General features: G+C 41.8%; 1 protein-coding gene and 1 long non-coding RNA gene across 2 annotated transcripts; both read right to left on the bottom strand.

Moving 5' to 3' along the window:
* Nucleotides 1-4,818: 4,818 nt before the first annotated feature.
* LOC122189684 lies at nucleotides 4,819-24,052 on the bottom strand. The gene is made up of 7 exons (XM_042889035.1): nucleotides 24,038-24,052; nucleotides 23,736-23,911; nucleotides 22,833-22,985; nucleotides 22,423-22,562; nucleotides 12,452-12,574; nucleotides 5,231-5,409; nucleotides 4,819-5,006 (listed from the first exon to the last, which is right to left on the bottom strand). The coding sequence occupies exons 1-6, from the start codon at nucleotides 24,050-24,052 to the stop codon at nucleotides 5,327-5,329; spliced, it is 690 nt and encodes a 229-aa protein (XP_042744969.1). The 3' UTR covers nucleotides 4,819-5,006; nucleotides 5,231-5,326.
* Nucleotides 20,260-22,227, bottom strand: LOC122194333. The gene is made up of 3 exons (XR_006183115.1): nucleotides 21,812-22,227; nucleotides 21,380-21,482; nucleotides 20,260-20,721 (listed from the first exon to the last, which is right to left on the bottom strand). It is a non-coding gene; the product is annotated as an uncharacterized LOC122194333 (long non-coding RNA).
* Nucleotides 24,053-24,376: the final 324 nt, after the last annotated feature.

The raw sequence follows: 24,376 nt of genomic DNA, 5'->3' as shown, positions 1-24,376 counted from the left end.
AAGGCTGCAGATGCAGGCGTGTTCAGTCTAACCAGGATACCTTGCTAGGACTGGACCAAGAAGAATCTTTACAATTCCCACAAGCAACCTGCATCAGGAATAAGTCTCAGTATTTCAGTTTGAGGGAGCTCCCCGTTTCTGAGACCAGGGGTCAGTCAGCACATTTCTGCAGCGATGCTAATGCATCTCATAAAATTTGCCCGTGGGCAAAGAGATGGCTGGAGTGAGGAGGCCAGGATGGGGCTACCTTTTGTATCCTCTTGTCCTGCTTCAGCAAAGCATTTTAGTGATCCTACACCTCCTTTAATAATAATAAAAATAATAGTGTGTGATCCTACACCTCCTTTAATAATAATAATAGTAATAATGATAATAATAATGTTAAACAAATTTTAAAAGAAACCAAACACCTGTTTCATTTTGCTTTCCTGAGCAATTTGCATTGCATTTGTGATTTTTAAGCAGAAAGCCCTTGGCACCAGTTTTACAAATGACATTCTGAAAAGACTGGTCTTTCTGTTTTTGATTTTTGTTGGTGGTGGTTTTTGTTGTTTTGTTTTGTTTTTTTCTCTTAAAGGAAATCGGATTCTAGGTAGAAGCTTTTATATTCTACAACTTCTGAGACATATGTTCTGCTCTCCCACCAGTTATGAAGTGATTACTGGAGTGGCACAAACAGATTTTTTTTTAACAAAGCGAAGGTGTGATTTTCTCAGGTTCTGTGAGAACATGCACACTTATTTTTACCAACCCAATCTGTTTTCCAGTAGTTTAATGTCCGCAGGGTTTATAAGGCTATCTTAGGTGTTGGATTCAATGCAGTTTGCAGGGTGCTACCTGACTATGGAAGTTTAAAGAAAAAAAAAAACACAGAAAAAGCAGAAATACTGCAAGACTCAAAGTAATTTGGAGACTGATTTAAAGACACAAAAAGATTGACCTTTTTTGCTGCTTGCCCATTTACGGTTTTCTAAAGCTCAAAGGCCCTCATATCATAAATATTGACTTCATTTTAGAAACCCTATGGAAGATCTATCCCTAGATAATTTACATATGCAGCCTGACTTGTAAAATTATTATTTTAACTCCACAAAAAGGAACTGGACCTTATAAACACTTACAGCTTGGAGCTGTGCTTCGCATATTTTGTTCTTGCACCTTGCCTATTTAGCTTGGCTGTAAAATGTTATCAAAGGAACAAGAGAAAAGTTTTGATTTGATATCAGTTTGCACCCATTTTTCAAGTACATAAATCCCTTGACAAGATTTCCCTACAATGCAGTGTACAGAAAGAGCTCATACCTGAACTGGACTCACCTCTTGCAGAATCTTATCCCCAGACTTTATAAACACACTCCTTAAAGCTAAATTTTGGTCTGTTAAACCGGTGCAAATTTAGAATAATCACTTCAAATGCAGAGAAGTTACTTAGAACCCGAGGAAGTGAGAACAAAATTTGGCAAGGATTATACAGGGAAGTATAAAGAACCTGTGAACCAGTTAACATTTAATCCGTGATAAAAATCCTCTGGTCTAACATCCACACAGACAACTTATATTGATTTAGAACACAGTTTATCCAAAAATTGCTGCACGGATGCATTTCAAACTACCTAAATATCATTTATCTCACAGTATAGCAAGATAAGCTGAGCTACAGATTTCAGCCAGTTTGAACTGTATAGATTTTTGCTTCTACAAAATTTTGAGGCATTTGGAGACATATGACTCAAGCACAGAAACTTTACGGGTAGGTAGACAGAAGTTCTCAGACAGACAGCACACCTTCAATACTCTTGTGTTCCACAGCTTTGCTTTGTCAGTGCTTTTAAAACAAGGGGTTTATAGGATATCTTGTTGACAGAGAAAGGTTCAGCCCTCCTAATCAAGATTTTTCCCTAGAATAGTCTTCTTCCTTATCTCTGTGCTGAGGGATCGGAGAGTGAGGTCAAAGTCATTAGTCCCTGACAAAAGCCCTAGCAGGTCCTACTAAGCACGCTCTGTAGGACTTTTTGTTGCTGTTGCATGTTATTTTGGATGAACAGTACCCCCTCCATGCCAGCCGGGATTTCCAGCACAGCCTCATGCAAGTTAATCTGGCCTCACCCGCAGGGGAAGCGAGGTGCTTTGCTTAGCAGCAGAGGTGGTGGAGGCCCGGTGGCAGCGGGAGCAGGCACTGCATCCCTGTGACGGGCTGCTGCCATGAAGTCGAAAGCGTAGCTGTGAAGTTGAAAGGAAAAAGGGGACTGGGGAAAATTCTACACATGGAAGCTTAAAAGAATGGATAATCCTTCCGCAGGAAGTATCTGGAGATAGGCTTGGTCGCTTCACCTATCACCTCTTATGATGCCAAAGGCACTTCGACTTCAAAGTTTTCTTACAGCTTTGTTTCTCCCTGCTTGCCTGTTACAGTATTTCTTACCCGTGAAACAGCTCCTCGGTGATGGAATCACTGATCTTTCAGCAGCTTTTCTCACATGAACTCCCCAGCCCAACTTATCCCACTCTTTTCTTTCCTGCTGTCTTTACCAGGCAGATCTATGAACAAATAAACGCTTCCTCTTAAAATTTATGGCAGAGGCCGTATTGTCCCATAACAATTCAACGGCCATCTCAAACAACTTGCACGAATCATAAGTTATTTTTATTTATTTCTACTACCTGTTTAATACCACCATTAAAAACACAATGAAAACTAAACCACGATAATCTATGCTCTAGATCCACAGAGGCGAGGAAATTAAAAGCATCCCCAGTTCATTCTCCTATGCCTGTATATTGAGGTCTCAGCACAATGAATCGGTGAAAGGACACATCGGTGTGCTGTGGAACTGGTGCACAATAAATTGATAGGGAATTTAATGTAGCTCTGATCAGACACTGGGCCAGAGATTCCAGTGATGAGTAATGCTAGGCGAAGAATTTACATCTTAATTCAGGCTTTCCCTGAATTTTTGGCTGCAATTCATACTTTCGGGAAAGAAGGCTTCTGCTGAGGCATCCTAAGCAAGGCAATGAATGCTGACAGCAGATTTAATTGTGTAGGTATTACTTAAAAATAGGAGGTCATATGTCACTATGCAATGCCAAGGTCTGAACCGCTCCTTGTAAAGGTTACTAAAAATTACCAAGTCCTATTTAGAAAAGCTGGAACACACTAGCCCTAATATTGCACAGGACGTTTGTACTGATAAAGGGCTCACAAGATCTCATAATCCTATATTCCAATGAAGTAAAAATATCTTACACGGTATTAGCAGCAAATCAAACAGAAACTCACGCTCCATTATACATTTTTTCTCCTGAAGAAAAAGCTTGCTTTTCAAAGTTCTTTTTGAGCCAAGCTTGTTTTTAGATTTACTATGAAATGAAACATTTTAAAGAGTGGAGATTCAGAAGAAATAGCAAAACAGTATATTCTTTCAACTGTAAATATCCGTGCTGAAATGACAAAGGGAAGTAGAAAGTTTGTATGCAAAATCACTGAAAATAAATTGCTACATGTGCCGTATCTCGTAGAACAGTTTTTATTACATTTTTGTTCATTGGAGATTGCTATAGAGATCTCTGCATTGCAAGTAGCCACACCATTTCAGTGCTTTGCTGTTTCAGAAGAGCAGATTTTCTTGATTAATAACAAAAGGTTTTGTTGGGATCAGAGCTGTTTCCCACCATCTCTATGCAAACCCGGCAACACAAACTGTGTACATTAGCATTTCAAGGAGCCTCCTATTAATGATGGCAAGAAAAGCTCCTCTCGGTGGGTAAAATCCATTTTGTCCTCTCTTGTGACATCTGTTCTAACTTTTAAAGCCAGAAAGGAAACTAGATAATGCCAGAGAGTCTTTTGATTTACTGTATTGGCACTTGTGAGGATGCTTCAGACTATAAAAGCATGTAACCCTAGTGGACATACATGACTGTGTAAATGTGAACATCTGCATATTCCCACAACATAGGGTGAATTGAAGAAGTAATTCCAAAGTTCTTTGTTAAATTTTAACTAGCCCTTTTCACTATTTTGTAATTATGCTTTCAATTACTTCTATACCATACAAAATTCAATGTTTTAGATTGTATTTTTATGTAAATGTTCAGTGCTACATACACTTATAGATTTCATTTCCCAAAAGCTGTTCTGTTATGGGTTTTTTTTACATTTTTTGTAAGTAAAGACATTTAAACAAATAGAGCAGGAGAAACTGAAATACGTCTAAAAACAAAATAAAACCCCAAATAATGTAGGATAAGAAAAAGTAAACTAAACCCTGCAGATTTCTTACCTCTTTACACCATCTGTGCAGTATTGCTCTTAGGCCTTTTACATTGGTCATCCTGGGAACAAAGCTGAAGGCAGATTCCAGCAGTTTTTCCATTCACTATTCATTCAGAGGTTCATCAGCTCCATATGGATCCAGCCAACTGCTGTGTTAAATCAGAGCCTTTTCCCAGAATTGACATGGTAATGAAGTCATGGTATTGCTCACAGAAAAGGCCTCCATAGGTATTTTCCTCTCTAACAAATCCAGCCTTTTCACCCCATTCACTCCCTAAAATTATCTCATAACGTTACAACATCTGTGAACTGGGTTTTTGCCTTTTAATGTCTAGCATGTTTTATTACATGACTATGCATTACATACTGGTTAACAAGACTCCTACACAACCGAGGAAATAAAATAAACTTGCACTCTTCTCTTTCCAGCTCAGATCATTTTGCCCCCTTGCCTTTTAATTTATATCTGCTGTATTTATTTTTCTCCAGATAGAGCTGTCCAGAGTAGTACATACAAGGTGAACTTCAATTTTTCAGTTTTTTTATTAGAATATGTTTTTAGGAATATCCCAGGATGACAAAATGTTTAACAACAAAATGCTAAGTCCATCAGTATAAATAATTGCTGAAAGGAGACTGTTACAACTTACAACTATCTTGAAACTATCTTGAAAGTTTCCTTCAGTCCATAGGTGTACGGACCTCAACTTTAATGGCCATGGTTCAATATCTGTGAAGTTAAAGAACAAATATGAGTAGGTTTGGATTTTTAATATGCTATCTGCAATGAATATGTAGGTACTGTTGTGATATGTGCCTTCATTAGAAAACTAAAGCTTTCTCAGAGTAATACACTATTTTAATAAATACCTCACGAAGTACAAAAGCAGGTATCTTTATAGATGCATATATCTAAGGTTAGGCACATAGCAACTAAAGAGATTGGTCACTTACTTTCTGTGTTTTTTTTTTTTTGAGGTGGTTTGTCAGCACATATTCAACTTCTGATCAATGTGCATTCCACTTCTGGTCTGCATGAATCATTTTATGCTAGTCAACTCTGTGCCCCAGTAGACTTTGGCACCTTGGATTGGAAACCAGGAAGATACGGCACACGATTCCCCTCCAGCACCCTAGAATAACAGCAATCCAACATGTCAACTTAGAGGGAAGCAGTATGGCTGACAGACACATCATGATCAGAGTGATGGGCATTTATGGGGCAAGTGAATAAAAGCTCTTCTTAGAGAAAATGTGTCAGATTTTGACTACTGTTCACAGTTCTGGTCCCTACATCCCAGGACAGATATAAGAGAAATATAGCATGTACCGAGAAAGGCAAATTAAACAAAGTGATTGTGTGGTTGCTCTAGGAAGGAATGAAAGACTAAAAATAATTAGGGCTCCAATTTGAAGGAGAGGTAGCTGAGAAACGGAATCTGAGCAGGGTTTATAGAATCACAAATGTGGTGTAAAAGCTGTAAAGCAGACCTCTTCAACAAATTTCACAACACTAGGATTAAGGGTAACACAATTAAACTCGAATGAGATAGACTGATTTAAAACATGTAAAAGTACCCAACACAGAAATTACCAACATTCTACAACTTGGTGCCACAGACAGCTGTGGAGGGAAACTGCATCAGCAACATCATAAAAATGGAGGTAATGTGATGGAAAAAGAGTCCAGAAGCAGGCCATCAGGAAGAGCTTGGGAACAGAAAGCGTGACATTTCTTACCCTTATCCAACACAAATATTTAATAGTGTCTCCAGTAAGAGAAGACATGCTTTACTAAGGAACATCAATCTATGGATATCTTATGGGCATGGCCCAAATCTGAGACAATGCCTTGGGAGATGTAGGACCACAGACCGTTCACATACACTCATATCTCTAACTAAATGCTGCAGTATAGGCAGGTGACCATATCTGTGCTGGTTCAGTTCCTAGGGAAAAGTATCCTTTACTGTGGTTGGTGTGGAAAGGTGCACTATCATGATTCTCCAGATGTATTTCCTATTTGTTTGTAAAAGGAGCAACAAAAAATACTTGTAGAATACAAATGCTTTCAAAAGTGAATAAATGAAGAAGTATCTATTATTAGTGGGAACAGCCAAACAGGCACGGTTTTAATCCTGACATCTTTAACCCTTACATATCCTTATGTTTAAGGATACTAAGATCCAAGTCTGAGGCTATTCCTTCTATACTATATAGACAGCGGTAAGGCACAGTCACATCTCCACTATTAGAGTTATTCAGAAACATGACTCTGGATGTATCCAAACAGGTTCTAGGACGCATGACAACAGTCTCATGATGCAAAGAAAAAATAAAGAAAAAAAAGGAGTATTTGATGAGTATGTACAATGGCTTTAAAATGCTCAGAACAATTTGGGAAAAATCTTTCTTTGTATAGAAATAGGAGGAAAGGAAAGAAAAAAATAACATCTGCAAAGAAACACTGCAAAGAAAAAACATCTGGAACTTCTATAGCAGATTATGCAAAAGAATACCCTGCCCACAAAGACTTTGTTTTACCTATCCATGAAAAACAGCTGCTGAGTCAGTTAGAATCAGCCCACTCCATTTGTCTGTGCTTTAGCTTTCAAGCTAACTAAAGTTTCTACCACTTAACACAATGCTAACTGTTCGAGCAAGACATATTGAGCAAAGACAAATACCATCCTACCTAGGGGCCTCTCTGGTCCCTCTGAATTCAGACAAAACACTGCAAGAGACCTCATCCTGTGAAGTGATTCTGGGCCTCCACACAACTGCTGCAGCAAAAATGTGGAACTGAGAGTAAAGTGGAGACAAGTTTCAAGTCCCTGTCAGTAAGCCCTGCTGTGGCAGCCTCACACACCAAAGGGATGGTTTCTACCAAGGTTTTCCACGTGCCCATTGGCACCACAGTTACGAAAAGGAAATGCAACCACTGTTCCCAAGAAATCACACACGCCACCTCTGCAGCACATTGTGGCTGTTCTTGTGCAGGCAGGAGGATTTCCAAGCGGTTCAAACACCCAGCTGCTGACAGAGCTGGGCTGCTGACTGGGAGAGCAGCACGGGGGTGGGAGAGCAGAGAAGTTGCCAGTGGTTGTGGAGAAGATGCTCTTGCTGAGAGAGGACAGACGCGAAAGAAACAGATGCAAAGGAAACTGGGTGTTCTCTTGTGTTTGGAACACCTACTGGCAACTGATTGCATCCTTTCTTCGAAAGAGCTTTTTATCTATTCAAGGCACTTTAGACCTCTTTATTCTCAGCTCAGGCTATTTAAATACAGCCTGGGGGATAGATATATGGCATTGTGTTTCAATTGCTTCTCCAATATTTGCAAAGAGATTGTTTATCTATTATCCAGGTGTTATGCATCTCCCCCCTTGCTTGTTCCTATAGGCTACTATTAGGAACAATGCAATCATGCTAGAAAGTCTTTTAACTCAGTATACAAACATTGTCCTCAGCGAACAGCTCATACAAAGTATTTACAAAGTTACTACACCTATTATCTTGAGATTGCAGCGGAGCATCCCGTCTGCCACAAAGCTATAAACCCTCAAAGATGTTGTTTGCACATAGCAATGCTGATGAAGGGAAAAGACTTGTTTGTTTGGAATGGGACGCTGGCACCGCATCTGCATGGTGTTCATTCCTCGGTCAGAGCAGCTCAGCAGTTCTTGCATGCAGCTGCTCTAATGCAGAGTGAGGAGGAACTAAAGGTGACATTGGCTCTTCAGCCAACCGGACTCATACTTGCCGGCAGAAACCAGGACTACAGATCTCCTGGCATTCCCGTACCTAATAGTGCTTTCACTGCAATTACTTAGAGCATTACTTAGGGCTGTTTGATTCAGTGACACTACATGACACAGGAAAATATTCCCTTTCTCCTCTCCTCAAAAAGTGAGAGACGCCTTGCTCTTCAGTCAACCACACTTACCAGATTTGTATTGAATGAAAACAAACGGAAAGATAATTCTGTTTGGAATCAGACCCACAGAAGTTTATAAAGGAATCAGACACCTTGCTCAGGGAATCACAGATTGGCTGAAACTGAGTCTGCTGTCAGCCTGCCTCCTACATCTACTCAGCTATTTGGTCAGCAAGTTACTCAGTTAATTCCAGTTTTACAAATGAGCTGGGAGAAAAATCTCCAACACGAATGACAGCTCTATTAGTCCCTCAGAAAAGGACACAAGCTACCAGACACAGAGGCTACAACATTTCCTAGCTACCAGTGTCTGGAGGTTTGAGGCACAGAAGTACTGAGGAGCTGACATTCTCTGCTACCAGTGAAAAAGCAAGGAAAGATACTGCAGGGCTCTCAGTCCTGAAAATTTTCCTGAGGATAAACACTCCACCTATGGAATGTAAGACAACATATGAATTGCATATAAATGTAGGACTGCAAAATAAAAGCATTTATTTTTCATCAGCTCAGCTCAAAGAGAGTCCAATTCTGCTCTGATAAAACCAATAGAAACCCTGCCTGTGACTTTCAAGGGGCAGACACATCATTTCTCTCTCCCATCAAAGAGCCTCTGACTTTTCATCTCCCTTGCTTTTAATCCAGCATTCAGTGACAGTCACTTAATGATTCTTAGCAATCAACAGTAAGAACAATGCATTTCTGCATTTCTGGGCTTTCTCTCACTTGCTTTAATCCTTCTTGGCTATTGCTGGTTGCTACTTACTTCGGTGCTTTTTTTTTCATTTATAGGTGTTTTCAGGTTCTCTTCATTTGCTCCACTGCACAGTTGCTGTCCTTGCCACTTCTTCACATTCTTGCTTTCCACCTCAAGTTCCTGTTCAGGTACACTTCAGCTAAATCATTGTTTCCATTCAAACTACTATCTGCAGCTTTCTTTTGCATTGATCAACTCCTACCTAATATTTGCTGCCTCTGTGTTCAATCCATCACAAGCCAAAGAAAGCACACTTTTTTTCTCTTAGTTGACCAATCCTTGAAAAGATTGCAGATATACTGTACACTTAAAATCAACCAATACATAAATCAATAAATTCAACTTAATGACCAGCCATTCCTCCCAAACTTAATAAATAAGTAAGCATTTTGACTCGTTACTTCAGTGTTTATCTTCAAGGTATCTTTTTTGGCCCTCCATAAGAGAACAAGCAGTTCAGATAAGCATTACCACACAGAACAAGAACACATCCGTAAAACAAGGTCCTCATTAAGAGTAAATTTCAGTGTCCAGATTCCCTGCCAATATGCCAACAAAACCAAGATGAAGGACTGGCAGGAACTTCAGGCCTCCTGTATACATTCTTTTGTAATTTCTTTAAAGATGAGGTAGGAGAAAATATGCTCAGCTGTTTTTTAAAACTCTTTAAAAAGAAGGAAAGTTTGCTTTGAAGTTCACAAGCTTGGTAATATTTTAGCTTGTGGTTGTTACATTGAACTGCTTCTTAAGTGCAGCAGGAACAATCTGTTGCACTATTAATTTAAGAGATCTATATATCTGCACTGCTAATGATGCTGTCATTAATAGAAGAGGGAGTGCTTCCTTTATAAGACCTTATACTTCAATGTTCAGGAGACCTTGTAGCCAGATAGGGTACCTAGCTTCTGCTTTCTCTTCTTTCCAGTTTGTTTACATACATCTTTTACAGCTTGCTTAACTTTATATCAGCACAGAAATCTCAGCTGCCCTACAACTGATCAGCTCACAGTCAGAGGTGTGTCAACAAAAGGATACTTGAGTTCATTGCCATTTAGCTACTTAGCCACCTTAACTGCAACCACAGCAGAGACTTGTGCCTGGGCTCCTTAGAAGAGATGGCAAGCTCTGAAGAAGAAAACAGAGAAAGTGTTCCAAATCAGCAGAATGTCTGAAAACCACTGGGGTATCACACAGCACGTGAGTGAATGTGCGCTTGGGTGTGCTATCTTCTGTCTGCAGACCAATATAATGGATCTCCAGTTCAATCCAGCATTTTTTTCCTGTATTGGTAGCACAGGCCATTCCAGAAATAACAAACACATGACATCTAGAGTGCAATTTATCCCCTTGAATATGAGAAATAATATTAGCGTGTATCTGTAGGTGTCAATTTATGAGTTAGTGGTGAAAGGCTACAAAGCCATTCAAATAAGCCAGAGGCAGCCATGCACGTTAAGGCATTGGTTGGACATTCCCTGAGACTCACTGAGAGGACCGATTATATGTCTGATGACTACAATCACTGTCATTTGGGAGGTAATTAGGTATCCAAAACACCTAATGCAGGCTGGTAAGAATGGCACACCATCTATGGACTTCTTGACCAACAGGGAGCAGCAGCTGAAGGCCAGATGCAAGACTGGAACACCTCAGATAGTGCTGGACTTCTGTATGTTGGCAACTAAATCTAAAACTTATAAGCCTCTATACACTGTTGTCTTAATCTGTAAGGTGAATTCTACCCTTACTTGTAGTAAAGCTGCAAGCAAACATATGATGTTAGGGGGCACCTTTTAAAATAAATTTTGTGGGACACAGTAGACCTCTGAGAGACAGCAGAAGAGCCACCATAGCTTTTGTGAGTTCCAATGTACAATTAACCTTTATAGTTGCTTTATATTTTCATTGTTTTAGAAAGAAATGGCCTAGAAAAAACTTCTTAAGAGAAACCTGGAAAGCCTAAATACTTCGAGAAGCACAAAAACATACAGGGTCATCAAATCTGCATAAAGTTCCACAGGAACTCCAAAAGCATTGCTGCTGAACAAATAATTCTGGAAAAATCCACTGGAGTCATTTGAACTTTGAGAGACACCACAATATTGACTGACAGAGATATGTTGTGATAGCATTGCAGGAGGTATTCCTGCAGAAGATCTTATGGGTGCTTAATGGGAGTAAAAAGGTGCATTCTGAAAAACAAGACAAAAGCTGCAAACAAAATTTGTTGGGCTGTAAAGCCTACAACTCTGCCAGAAATATTCTGAAGCAAAGGCAGACTTGGAACTGCATGTTTTGGGCAGCAAGTTGCTGCTGAAAAACCTCAAACTGTACAGTAGTGACAGACCAGGCAGATTTCCTTCTAGCTACAATGATACCTCAACTGGTTTCAGTAAAAGAGATTTCCAGTTCTGTTTCTCACTAGAATTGCCACTTCTTAACTAAGGCTAATCCTGCCTAAGGTAAGTAAATTGATGTTTACTTACCTTACTGCCTTTCTGCATTCTGCACTGTCCACATCTGGCATTGCATTTTGTGTTTATTCTAGCCAATATATATTTATTCATCATCTGTGGGTTTCTTTTTTAGCCATGGTTGAGATGGCAATTTCATTTTAAGCCTACACGTGCATCGATGGATACATTACCTGTTAGCTGAATTTCCACATGTTTGTTCTCAGGCCAGCATTTATTTTTTCCCTCAAAGCTGAAGAAAATTTTTAGCCTTTTTGAGACCTCTCAAATTTAGATACGAAAATGTAGCATTATTGTAAAAATGCTTTTTGATATAAAGGGTTGGGCTTTTTTGTCCTACCACTTTAAAGCAGCTCTGAAATTACATACGTAAGTATTTCTTCAGATATTACCAGAAACCAGGCACAAGACAGTTTAGGAAAGGTGAAGGAACACCACCACTCCTAACTGTGTATGCACTCCAATGGGAGGGGAAAGTGTGAGACTGTGAGAATATTTAATACATCACATTTGCATACAAATAATTACAGAGCACTCAAATGAGTCACGAAAATACACATCATTTCTAAAAATGGGTGCCTATGTTAATGCAGTGGTAAGGTTGAGATTGCAATTGAAGATAAGAAAAAATACTTACTGTTCTGGACCATTCTTCCTACATAGTACAACAGCCTCTGAACTATGTAATATTTGTTCAATTCAGATCTTGCCAGCATTAATCTGTATAAAGCTTTGATACATTCTTTTCTTGGAAGGATATTCATGGTGCAATTCAACATCATTTTTTGTTGCATTAATAGCAAAGCTCATTATATGTATATCACTTTCCATTCTGCAGCCACCATGTCTGCTGACTTTCTTATCCTGCCTTCCAGAGACAACATTTGAAAACAGCACTGTACAACACCTTCATGTTTTATCAGAAGTAGGGCACAGTGCAATGCTAACCCACTGATTACACAAGGCACTGCAGAGTCAAGGCCCTTCTCAAAGATTCACCTCCTTCCTACCTGCCGGAACCATTAAGGCAGTATGCTGCTCCTCTACAAGCAGGCAGTCAGCCCCAAACCAGCATTTACAGCAGGTAATGGTGTGAGCTGAAGGATTTGGAGAGCTGTAGCTGGACAGGATTTCTGGAAGTGAAAATATCAGACAAACAAAGAGAAGGTTTAGGGAAGACTGGGGCCGAGGAATAGGCAGGATCTGTATTTACGAAAAACATCCAGCAAAGGAGTGATAATGATATCTATGTGTCATAAATAAATCCTGTGTCTGGGTAAAAACAAAGACTAGGGCTTGGATGGTCTTGGATGCTCAGGAAAGTAGGGCAAGTGCCAGAGAGCTGGGCTTTGTGTAGAGAGCACAGAAAGGAGCCACCATTTCTTTTGGAAGAAAGCTCAAGTGCGTGCCTGCAGAGATGCGTTAAGCAGTATCAGAAGACAATTTAAAATGATTTAGGATGGGTATAGCCTTCTGCTGCTTTAAGGACAAAAAGAATAAGAATTAAATTTAAAAACTGAGCGCCACTGTTTTCCAGGACCCAGCTTGGAGAGTTCAGCCTCCTTTATAATAATTTATAAAAGCTAAGGTAATGTAAGGATTTTTCTCTCTCTGCAACAGCCAAACTACTCAGAGCTTCCTCACATTGACAACCATGCTCCCATACCAGTAATCACGCACATCTACCTCTGCCACGGGTAACACTTTCATTACTCTATGAGAAGACATCACGTGAGGACTACAGGAACTAAGTACTGACTGACTTTTGCATCTGTCATCCCTGCAAGCTGCTTGACTTTAAAACAACGACAACAACAAAAAGCAAACAAAAAAGCAAAACTGGCAAGGTAACAGCTTGTGTTTGTTCTGTCATACCCCACTTCAAGACCCCTGACGCATGGAGAGACAGACTGCAGGTCAGGTTCTGCTCTGCCCTGTTCTCTCTGTACTCATTTACACCTGTACAAACTGAGTGGAAAACATGCAAAGTGGTACCATTTTGTTTTGATAGTGTTTTACCCTCACTTCACAGGGGTGAGAATGAATAGACAGGGTGCAAGGCAGCGGAGAACCGGGGATTCTGTATATTAAAAAACAGCGCAGACAGCCACAGAAAGTGTCAAACACCATACAAAAGGACTGCTCATGCATTCATGCTCAGCATCTGTGCTCTGGACAGTATAAACAGAAGTCAGTATCCTTGTGCTATGTGGAGATTATAGCGTTTTGTTTATATAATGTAAAAATCGGCAGACATGCAAGGCCAAATGTTGCAGGGTGCTTTGCAAACACCGATCTCAGTCGTTCACAGCATTTCAGAATCCTCCCAGGCGTGCGCTTAGGAATTCCCTTATTGTTGGTAGATGGTGAATGCTATTGTCAGATGACTGCTTCTGGCTCTCTGCCACCTGATGCTGAAGCCTACAGTTTTAATTAAAAACCCTAAAACAATTTGAGGAATTGCCTGACTGAAGCTCTGATTAGCTAAGATGCCCGCCCCTTCCAAACACAGTCAGGTGAGTAAGAGCAAATGGGAAGGAAGTCTTTTTGTCACTCCGTAAAGGGTTAAGATCAGTGGCTGTATATGCAAGAAAGCCAGTCCCCAAAAAATGACCTTTGCTGGTTGGAGCCAAGACCTGTTAACATATTCTGAAAGGGTAGATGCTGACAGAGTCCCTTGGTGAGGCCAGAGAGCCACATTCACAGATGTACAGAAGTCAAGGAGAACAAAAAGAATATGGTGGCTAAAAGCGAACTGGAGGAGTCGTGACTCAAGGAGAAAGAAGGTAACAACTAGTGGGCTGAGAGCTGTTCTTATCTGTGTCAGCTTCCAAAGACAGTTGGCCATTACTAAAAAGGCATTACGGATTTGTCCTCCCTGGCAGGAAAGGGGTTGATATGAAAACCACAGCAGAAATAACATGACCATGTTTTCACATTGGCTGGCTAGAAAACAATTTAACTTGCACTCTGGCCATTATCAGCAGTGCCCCACAGGCATCAGGGTCGAAGTGCATCTCACAGAGTGATTTGAAGAAGAGCAGATGGAGAGAATTTTCCAGATTTTGTTCCATATGTGAGGGTTAGGATACAGGAAAGCATGAAGATATCTAGGTGGGAAAAGGACAGCAAAGGCCAGCAGTGCAAGCAGAGCAAAGGTAATGTTCAGCAGTGCGCTAAGTTAATAGAGCTGGACAAAACAAAGAGTGAAACGAGCAAGGTTCTTTCTTATCCCAAGTACAGGAGCAGAGCCAATAAGGGATGCAACATGCAAGTGCAGCAGATGCAGGTTTTCTTCTTATTCAACTATACGATTTGTGTGTTGAGTGCATTTGCTGTTGTTTGGAGAAAAATCCCATACATCCTACATTTTGTGCCAGTCTCCCTTGTACTACAAGCATGCCTGAGAGCTATTAAGTACAACTGCCACCAGTTAAGCAGTTAAAGCTGGGTTCTGACAGTTTCCCAAGCTGCTTCTGAACCTCTTTGGCAAATAAATTCATCTTTGCCTGTTAAACTAAGACTTTTAAAATAATTTAGCTCTCTAGTACATAAAATAAAGTTATTATCTTGTTCTTTACAGTCCGAGGGCAGAATCAGTATAGAACATGCTATGATTCCATGAACTTGAGCAGGCTGGCTACATGCAAGTGGAAGGTGCTAGATAAAGTTCACTTACCACCCCAGAGCAGTGAAAAAAATTCCCTTTCTACTCTCACAGACAACTGTTCTCCCAGCCAAATCCCAGCTGTATACTTCATATACATCCACAAATGCACCTGAAGCTGAATTCAATTCTATGAGGCTGATGGGGAAAGTCCTCCTGGGTTTTACTGTCTCTGCATCAGGCCCCATGTGTGTAAAACATCAAGATCACTGAGTCTCCACCAAAGGAGTATCTACAGCCTGTTTCATGTCATTCCCACAGCCACTCCTGTGCAACCACATGGGCAGCCTGCTCATCCTATAGAAGAATGTACATTTGCAGCTTATACACACATGCTTAACCCTCCACAATAGTGGAAAAGAGAGCAATTGGTATACTGCACATTGCTCCCTCAGCCAATTTGAAAGGTGTGTTTCTGTTCTCTCTGTTCTGTGTACAAAGCAGAGAATAATCGTCTCAAATGGAAACGCCTTTACCAGGTTTAAAATAGGAACATCTGCCTTACAGGGAAAAAAAACAAAAACAACAACAAAAAAAAACCATAGACAGCAAAAAAATTACCTAAATCTTTCCCATGACATTTGTTTCCCTTGATAGAATCTATACAAACGCTATCAGAAACAGAGCAGCAGCTCACATAAAAATAGACCAAAAAAAAAAAAATTGAAGCAGAACATAGCTACAATGTACTAAACAATTTCTGCAAACACAGTCAAATCCAGCAACTATTCAGAAGTTTTATAGCAGATATGACTTCAAAGCGATGCCAGTTATAATGGAAAGATCCTGTACCCCAAATTGCACTGAATGGATCCAGATAGAAAGAATGATTTTCTCACCTTGTGGCACTTGTTAGTATTTCAGAGGTCTTACTGACATGGTTCAGAAGAATCATAGAATCACAGAATCATAGAATGTCCTGGATTGAAAAGGACCACAATGATCATCCAGTTTCAACCCCCTGCTATGTGCAGGGTCAGCAACCACCAGACCAGGCTGCCCAGAGCCACATCCAGCCTGGGCTCAAATGACTTCAGGGATGGGGCATCCACAACCTCCTTGGGCAACCTGTTCCAGTGTGTCACCACCCTCTGTGTGAAAAACTTCCTCCTAATAACCAACCTAAACCTCCCGTCTCAGAAACCCAAGAATATTCTGAACATTTTCTAGAAAATTCTCAGAGAAGTGACCTGATGTTTAAAAGGTCTGCTGATGACCAACACTTCATATCCTGTTTTTCCCTGGTTCACACCACAACTGGTAATTCCCAACATTTCAGATACATGCCCCAAACTACCAGCTCCGGAGTCTCTTCCAGAGACTTCCACTTATGTGATGGTTAATACAAACCTCATGGCATCAATCTCGAGCTTGTGTCCCAGAAGTCATGAGATTTCTCTAGCTCGGGTGAAAAGCAGCATACGTTGTTCCACCTATAAGTGGGCACAGACATGCAAGAAATGTCTTCAGAAGCATTCACTTTCTGAGTACCGTTCCTTATTTCAGTTCTTAAATTTCAAATGAAAATTTAAAAAAAAAAAAAAAAGAAGAAGAAGAAGACGAAAGAAATGGTTAGGGATATGAATCTTGAATTTTTTACCCCTCCTGTTCCCCTTTAATCTTTAGACCTCCTCATTCAGGCTCCAAGTCCTCACTCAGCCGTGACTGGTATCTTCCCTGGTCCTCCAGCCCCATCCAAACAAGTGTTATCTTTCTTCTCTCACTCTCTGCTGGCTTCAATTGATTCTTGATGGTCACCTCACCAGCTCTGCACCACCTGTGAGCTCCTACTTGCAAACCAGGAGCTAAAATCAATCTGCAGTCTCTGAAAAGCTTACTGGAAATTGGGATGTCACTTATTACAATAAGCATCGGTCAATCCATGAATCATTTACTAGAATATATTCTGTCCTACCCTCAAAAGGGGCATTCACTTTTCAAGGAAAAAATGATAATCTGTTAACTTTAAGACAATGGTTATTTGTGAAGCAGCTGACGAGAAAACATACTGGTTAATAACTCCAGTTCTGGCTGCCAAGCTTGTGATAGCTTGGACCTGTTACTTCATAGTGCTTGGCATTTTCATTACACTTTAGATATTTAAGAACAACTCCCACCGACTTCCCATGTGCTAAGCAGTCTCCTGACCAAATTCTTCTTGAAGTGACTTGTCCATCACTGTCATCTCACAAAAAAACCATTGTGGCAGACGCATGGATTGAATTAATTCCTCCACAGCAGAATTCAGCAGTTTTATGGGTGTACCTTGCCTCTTTTACTATTCTTTGCATATGCTTCTTACAATAACTGAGGCAAGGCTTCCACTTCAGACAGTCTCTCTCAACTACATAGGTCACATCTGTTCAGCAAATGAACAAGCAGTTCCATAATAAAAGATTACCATATCCAACAACAGGCTGAACTATGGCTCAGAAATGCAAAAAGCTCACAACTATGAGCATCTAGCCTAGAGGTTACACACTGTGTTCTGTAAATCTCCAGTACTCCACAAGACCATAACAAGAACATGCTCTTGGTGAAAGTGCATTAATCACTGTTCATTTTCTCTGTGTTTCAAGTATTTTAACTAAAATGGGTCAACTCCCACAGACAAATATAAAGAAAAACAGAATTTTCAGTTATCTAGAAAGTCTGAGAACCAACCCTGGCACAGCCCATCTGTACGGTTCAGTCAGGAAATACTGGTGGATAGTTGGAACAGATGATCTTGGAGGTCTTTTCCAAAGTTGGTGATTCTGTGATTAGCTATATTATATCAACATGATCTTACCTAGGCTTCAGCATAGTTTTTGATACTGTCTCCCACAGTATTCTCCTGGAGAAGCTGGCAGCCCACGGCTTGGTGAGGTACACGCTTCGCTGGGTAAAGAACAGGCTGGAGGGCTGGGCCACAGATCGTGAGTAATGCTCCCCAGGGGTCGGTGCTGGGGCCTGTCCTGTTTGGTATCTTCCTTGATGTCTTGGATGAGTGGATTGAGTGCACCCTCAGTAAGTCTGCAGGTGACACCAAGCTGGGAGGAAGTGTTGATCTGCCCGAGGGGAGGAAGGCCCTACAGAGGGATCCAGCCCAGGCTCCTGGACCACTGGGCTGAGGTCAGTGGGATGAAGTTCAACAAGATCAAGTGCCAGGTCCTGCGCTTTGGTCGCAACAACCCCAGGTAGCGCTGCAGGCTTGGGACAAAGGTACTACAAAACTGAGCAGAAGAAATGGACCTGGGAGTCCAGGAGACTCGGCTGAACATGAGCCAGCAGTGTGCCCAGGCAGCCAATGCCATCCTGGCTTGTATAAGAAACAGTGCTGCCAGCAGGAGCAGGGAAGTCATCGTCTTCCCATACTCAGCTCTGCTGTGGCCACACCTCAAGTACTGTGTGCAGTTTTGGGTCCCTCGCTGCAACAAAGACATCAAAGCCCTGGAGCGTGTCCAAAGAAGGGCAACAGAACCGTGAGGGGTCTGGAGAGGCTAATGAGGAGTGGGTAAGGGGACTGGGATTGTGTAGTCTGGAGGAGAGGAGACTCGGGGGAGACCTTACAGCGCTCTACAACTGTCTGAAAGGAGGCTGTGGCAACGTGAGGGTTGGCCTCTACTCCTGCACAACTAGCAGTAGGATGAGAGGGGACGGCCTCAAGTTGGGAGATTCAGGTTGGACATTAGGAAAAATTTCTTCTCCAAAGGATTGGTCAGGCACTGGATCGGGCTGACAGGGAGGTGGTTGAGACACCATCCCTGGAGGTGTTCAAGAAACGTTCAGATGTGCTGGGGAACGTGGTTTAGTGGGAAATATTGGTGGTAGGTGGACGTGGGACTGGATGATCTTGGAGGTCTTTTTCAATGGCAGTGATTCTGTGATTCTATGATTCTGTGATTAGAGTGAAAGTCACTGCAAAAGCAATGATTTTATCGGTGGTCAGTAGACAGAGTCTTGAGAGAAAGGATTAGTTATAGGTATCTACCAGATGTATGCTTTACATCAAGTGAGATCAATCTCACCTCCAGAATCAATAGACCTGTAGGGCTGTGAAAGAGAACAAAGAGCACAAAAGCTCAGAAGTTATGCTACTGGGCTGAAAAGAAAGCACAGTGATACAGCAGGAAATTAAGAAATTTAAAAAAAAAATCCAAATTCTGATCCAGATCCAAACAAGAATAACTGAGATCCTCAGCGAGGCATAAATCAGCTGTTCTGTTCTGGCCCAAAATACTCTCAAAAGTTTGCATATCCTTCTAATGTTGTCAGACCTCTTGTCTCTGCTAGAAACAATAGCTTGAGGCCTTAAGTAATTTAATTTTGAGCCCATTCCCAATTATTTTTCTGTTGCCAAATTTAAACATCTTGCATACACACATAATTTCAGTATTTTGATAAGAAAAAAAAGTTGCTCAAGCTTGTGTCTCGTAGTACTTGAAGGCACTCAGGACTACACAGTGACTGACATGAACAATGTGGTGGAATCGTCTCCAGCTATGTTTGCAGCTAAACACCCATCAGAACATACGACTTTCATTTTGCCAAGCTGGACACTATTGCCTCTGCAATCTAAACTTTGAAAATGGCTGGACATAACCTTTAGATGGCCTCTGACAAATATTAAATCATAAAAACACAGAGCTTGCCTTTTTCTGCATTCATCCTTTTGCACAGGCTGTACGTGCACCAAACTGAAGAGCAGCACAAAAACGCACGCAATTGAAATCTGATAAAAAAGTTGGGTGACCTTTTGCTGATCTCTGATGAAACAATGAGGTACATACTGGGGAGTTATCTTGTTACACACCTCAGCACCAATCCACGTCATGAAAAATGAAAAACTATAGTTTTTTGAAACTGAAAATTACATACTTGCCTCTTCAGGGATAGGATTAAAGGTAGCATTTTTAAGGGCACCCAATCTTCAGTTTTAGAAGTCAGAGACAGATTTTTCTGGATGAAAGTGCCTAAAATGCAACATAAGCTTAGTGGTACTTTCCAGAGTACCCGATCTCCATTGATTTAAATAAGCAGCCTTTCATTTTTTTGAAAGTCCTAGTTGAAGACTCTATCTTCCTATATTTTAATGCATATTTTTATGAAACTGGCAGCTCTCAAATTAAAATGGTAGAGTCTCTCCAGCCACTCAGACCATCCACAAAATAAGTTTGCACAATGTCATTTAATAGTTCCACATTCCATTTTCAGACAGCCCAGCAAGTGCAAAGGAGGAGCACACGTGTTCATGAGGAGTTTGCAGGGCTCAGACAAAGATAAACATCATCCAAGGTCAATTCACCTCAGCTATCAGTCTCCAGATTGCGAGGGGAGGGAATCGCCGTTGTACAAAGACAGAACTAAAGTGACTAACTTTGTTACAAGCCCAACTTCTACAGGCCAAAAGCAGGTATGATGAATGAGAAAAATTAGTCATCTACGGTAGAATTCATCTCACGTGGCACCCGTAAATTGGGCTTCTGCTCAGAACTGGTTGTCTAACTTCTGTTGAGAATTGATGGAGAGAGACAACACCCAGCAAGGAGATTTGTTCCATCCAGAGCAGTGTTGAACAGGCACAGAATGAATCATTCTGTGCAGGTGTCTCTTGTTCTCTCTTCTCACTGACTGAGGAGAGACAAGAACAGTAAACTTCTAAGTAAATAAGATAAGGTGAGATGAACCTCACCCTCAAAAATGGGTGAGTCTGCCAGGCCAGGCCTGGCATTCAAGCTTCTTGCTATCCAGGAGATGCCTTTGCCCCAGAGCTACAGTGACAGGCTCCCTCTTGTTTGTAATCCCTCTGGCCCTTTGAAATTTGCATCCTTTTCTTTACAGCGGCAAGCTTCAACAGGATGGGTGGGTATCCTCCACCTCAGCCTTATCTTCGGTCGTTGGGGGTGCTTTGCAAGCGGGAGGGAGTTCGTAACACCTCTCTAATGAGGAGAGTATTCACTCTCTCACTTCCAGGGCAAGTGCTCTCACGAGAAAAACGATTTATAAAAGCGAAGCAGTTCTTTTCCTTCTCTCCCCCTTAAACTTTCCAGCAGCTACAGCTGCTGTGCTTTGTGCTAAGCTCCACGCTGTCAATGTGCATTTAAGCATGATCTGAGCACACCTCCTGGACCAGGATTCTCAAGAGACTTAGACAAGTACCTATTTTGTGATTCCCAGATGGGTTAATGCAGCAGACAGTGGCTAAGAAAGTCAGCTTAACCTAGATAACACTGATTCTGGGTCCACAGAGAAGCAAAGTTTTTACAGCCTAAGAAACTTCAGAACTCACGTGGTTCAGTGGGACTTCAGAGGGTGCATTTGGGACTCGCTGCACACATTTGGTTGAGTTGCATTTCCAGTATCCAAACCTGAGCGGAATGAGCCTTCCCAGACTGTAAAACATTTCGCTGTATGCATTAGCTAAAAAGCACTGTGGATCTTGTCCTAACAGAACCAACAACAGTAGCTTCAGTAAACTACTGAATCAGTACTGCTTACTCCATATTACAGAGCTTTTCAACCTGTAGGTGCAGTGCTGTAAAGGAAGGCAGGATAATAGATTCACCAACAGTTGCAGTGCAGCCTTCATTCCTCCCCTGTGTTCATGAAACATTATTACTACTGAGTAACAACAAATGCACAGAGTGTTCTATACAGAAGCATCTATCCTCATAATTATCCTAAGATTTAAGTTGTAAGGCAGTGGTGGTGGGTACCCGACCTGGAACAGGTATTAAAGTCTTCACTGACCAACGCAGTTTCCAATCCTTCCTTTATCCAGTGAAATGGAGCCAAGCATTTTGTGACCTTATTCACACAGGTCTGTACCTGAAAACCAAAGTCAGGCCAAACAGAGAGGCTGAGGGAGCTGGAGCAGCCAGGCAGGTAACTAACAAAAGCACAAGGCCATCTTTAAAGCTTGGTTTGTTCCTCAGTGCAGGTGAGGTGCTGTCAGTAACCTCAGGACCCTCTCCTTTCCATCCCAAGAGGATCTTGCAGAGAATTGCGGAGGGGTGTAAAATTTGCAACATTTACTAATTTAAATATTAATTTAAAAGTATCACTAGGCATGCCAGGGTAAGTAAAGACCATCTCCTACATAAGAAGGGAATTGTTTGATCCTCACTTTTAGCACAATCACAGAACTCACAGAGCAACCCAACTGGTTTGCTACAAGCATTCCTAGAGACACTTAACTAAAACACAGACATGAAGTTAGTGGGGATTATCCCGTAGTTAGAGATTAAAAAAAAAAAAAAAAAAAGTTGCTTTGGGGTAAATAGGCAAGAGTTAATAGTCAGATTTAACACACCTTCCACCAGTAACACTTACTGTGCCAGAGAGCTGTTGCTTTCAAATGGATTTCATGGCAACATTCTTCAAGTAGCATCAGCTCAGCAATAGCCCTTTGCAGGTGGAGTTTACACAGAAATGCCTTGGGGGCACTGGTCCTGCTACAGAGATGAGAAACCCTACATGACAGAAGAAACATCAAAACTGAAGTGTCTGAACTTGGACTTCGTGACTGCAAAACAACACTGTTCTTTTTCACAGGGTGGTGCTAGAAAATACGGTTTGAGTAAAAAGGCATTCCTGCAGAGCTGGGAGTGTGACCATAAAGCAATAAGCACGTCAAAGCTCAGTCAGAACAGAGACCCATCCATCCTATAGCCCAGTGTTGGTGGCCCAAAATACAGATGTCAAGGAAGAAATGGCCAAACACGCATGTTTCAGAACAATACCTTGCAAGCCTCCAAGCTCGGGAATACAACAGCAACAGATGAGGAATGTGCAGAAGTGCAGATGAAGGCAAACACTGCCATACAAAAGCAATGTTATCCAGAAGTATAGTGGGGGGAGGGAAAAGAGGTCTTGCTGGAGCAGATCCATGGCATCTGCAAAGAAGGCACAGAAGAGAATGGAGTTTGGAAAAGGGACCCAGCAAAGGTGCGACCGTGTTCTGGGGGTTGCCCAGCCCTGCTGTAGCAAAGCAGGATTTGGGGAAGCAGTGGTACTAGTGAGAATTAGGGATGCAGGATCTACAAGAGGAGGCTCGAGGGGGCAGGAGAACACACCCATGGACGAAGGAACATTTCAGAAGCAAGGATGAAAGGGACAGCCATCCTTGGGACACGGCAGGAAGTTCAGAATGGAAGCAATGAGCACCATCTGGCCAATTGAGGTTCCAGGCAGTGGTGATGGGGAGCAGGATGCTGCCAACGAGATCCCAGGGGCTCTGCACTCCGGCAGAGCATCCAGGAGTAACGTCGGGAGCAAGGAGAGGTCTCCACTGCTGCTCCCCAGGGCTGCCACACTGACAGGGCCCCACAGTCACTGGCAGCACTCGCACAAGATGGGCACGTGGCAGGGGCTGCTTCCTTGCGCCAAGGCTGGGACAGGGCAGTGAGGAAGGCCTGCCGCCTGCGTGGTGCTGGAGAAGGGGAAAAGCAGAATTCAAAAAAATAATACTCCCTTCCCCCGAGGCAGCTGCAGAGAGCAATGAAACCCCCTTTTAGGCACAATCAGCCCCGAGCATCTGGGCAAGGATGAGGTGGGTGCAAAGTGCACGGGGAGGAAATGTGTCAGCTGCAGCATCTGAGAGCAGCGGAGCAAACTCAGACGGGAAATGAGCTTGCAAAGTGCACCCAACAAGATGATCGCGGGGATAAGTTGCTTCTATGGAAACTGCAGCCCGACGAACCAAAAAGCAGCGCGATGGCAAAGTTTTAGCAGGAGCCGGCTCACGCTTGGTTCCTGCTCCACTCTCCACCCCCTGAAGAAAAAAAAAAAAAGAGAGAGAAAAGAGCTGCACAATGTGTTTCTTGTTATGCACAAAAAAAAAAAAAAAAAAAAAAAAAAAAAAAAAAAAAAAAAAAAAAAGGGGGACACAGGTTTTTTCCTGTATGGGCTACATCATATTAAGCTGTAAGTTTAGTTCTGGACAAACAATCTCTTGTTGCATCTCTGGGATGGAGGTTAATGAATTCCCACAGATGATGTTGGCCAAACAGTGGTCGGCTTGTGACTTGATTTCCAGCGTCGTGATGTGAGGGGATCAGTATAGAAAAGCACTTTGAAGGGAAGAGGCTGCCTACAGCAGGATTGTTTCTACAAGCTAATTGTGCTGAGTGCAGCTGCACAAAGCTGGATCAACAGTCAGAGAGGCGGCGCAGACTTCCTGACGCCAGCCCCGCAGAGCTCCCACCAACAGCCTGGCAATTCCAGATTGTTTTCCAGACCTTATCTCTCCCCCAAGTTTTTTTCTTTCTTTTTTTTTTTTTTTTTT

This window comes from Lagopus leucura, unplaced genomic scaffold (genome assembly GCF_019238085.1).
Source record: "Lagopus leucura isolate 7727_CA_CO unplaced genomic scaffold, USGS_WTPT01 Super-Scaffold_73, whole genome shotgun sequence".
In the NCBI taxonomy this organism is placed as follows: Eukaryota; Metazoa; Chordata; class Aves; order Galliformes; family Phasianidae; genus Lagopus; species Lagopus leucura.
Note: the sequence above shows the minus strand (reverse complement) of the source record. Positions and strands in the feature narration are given on the sequence as shown.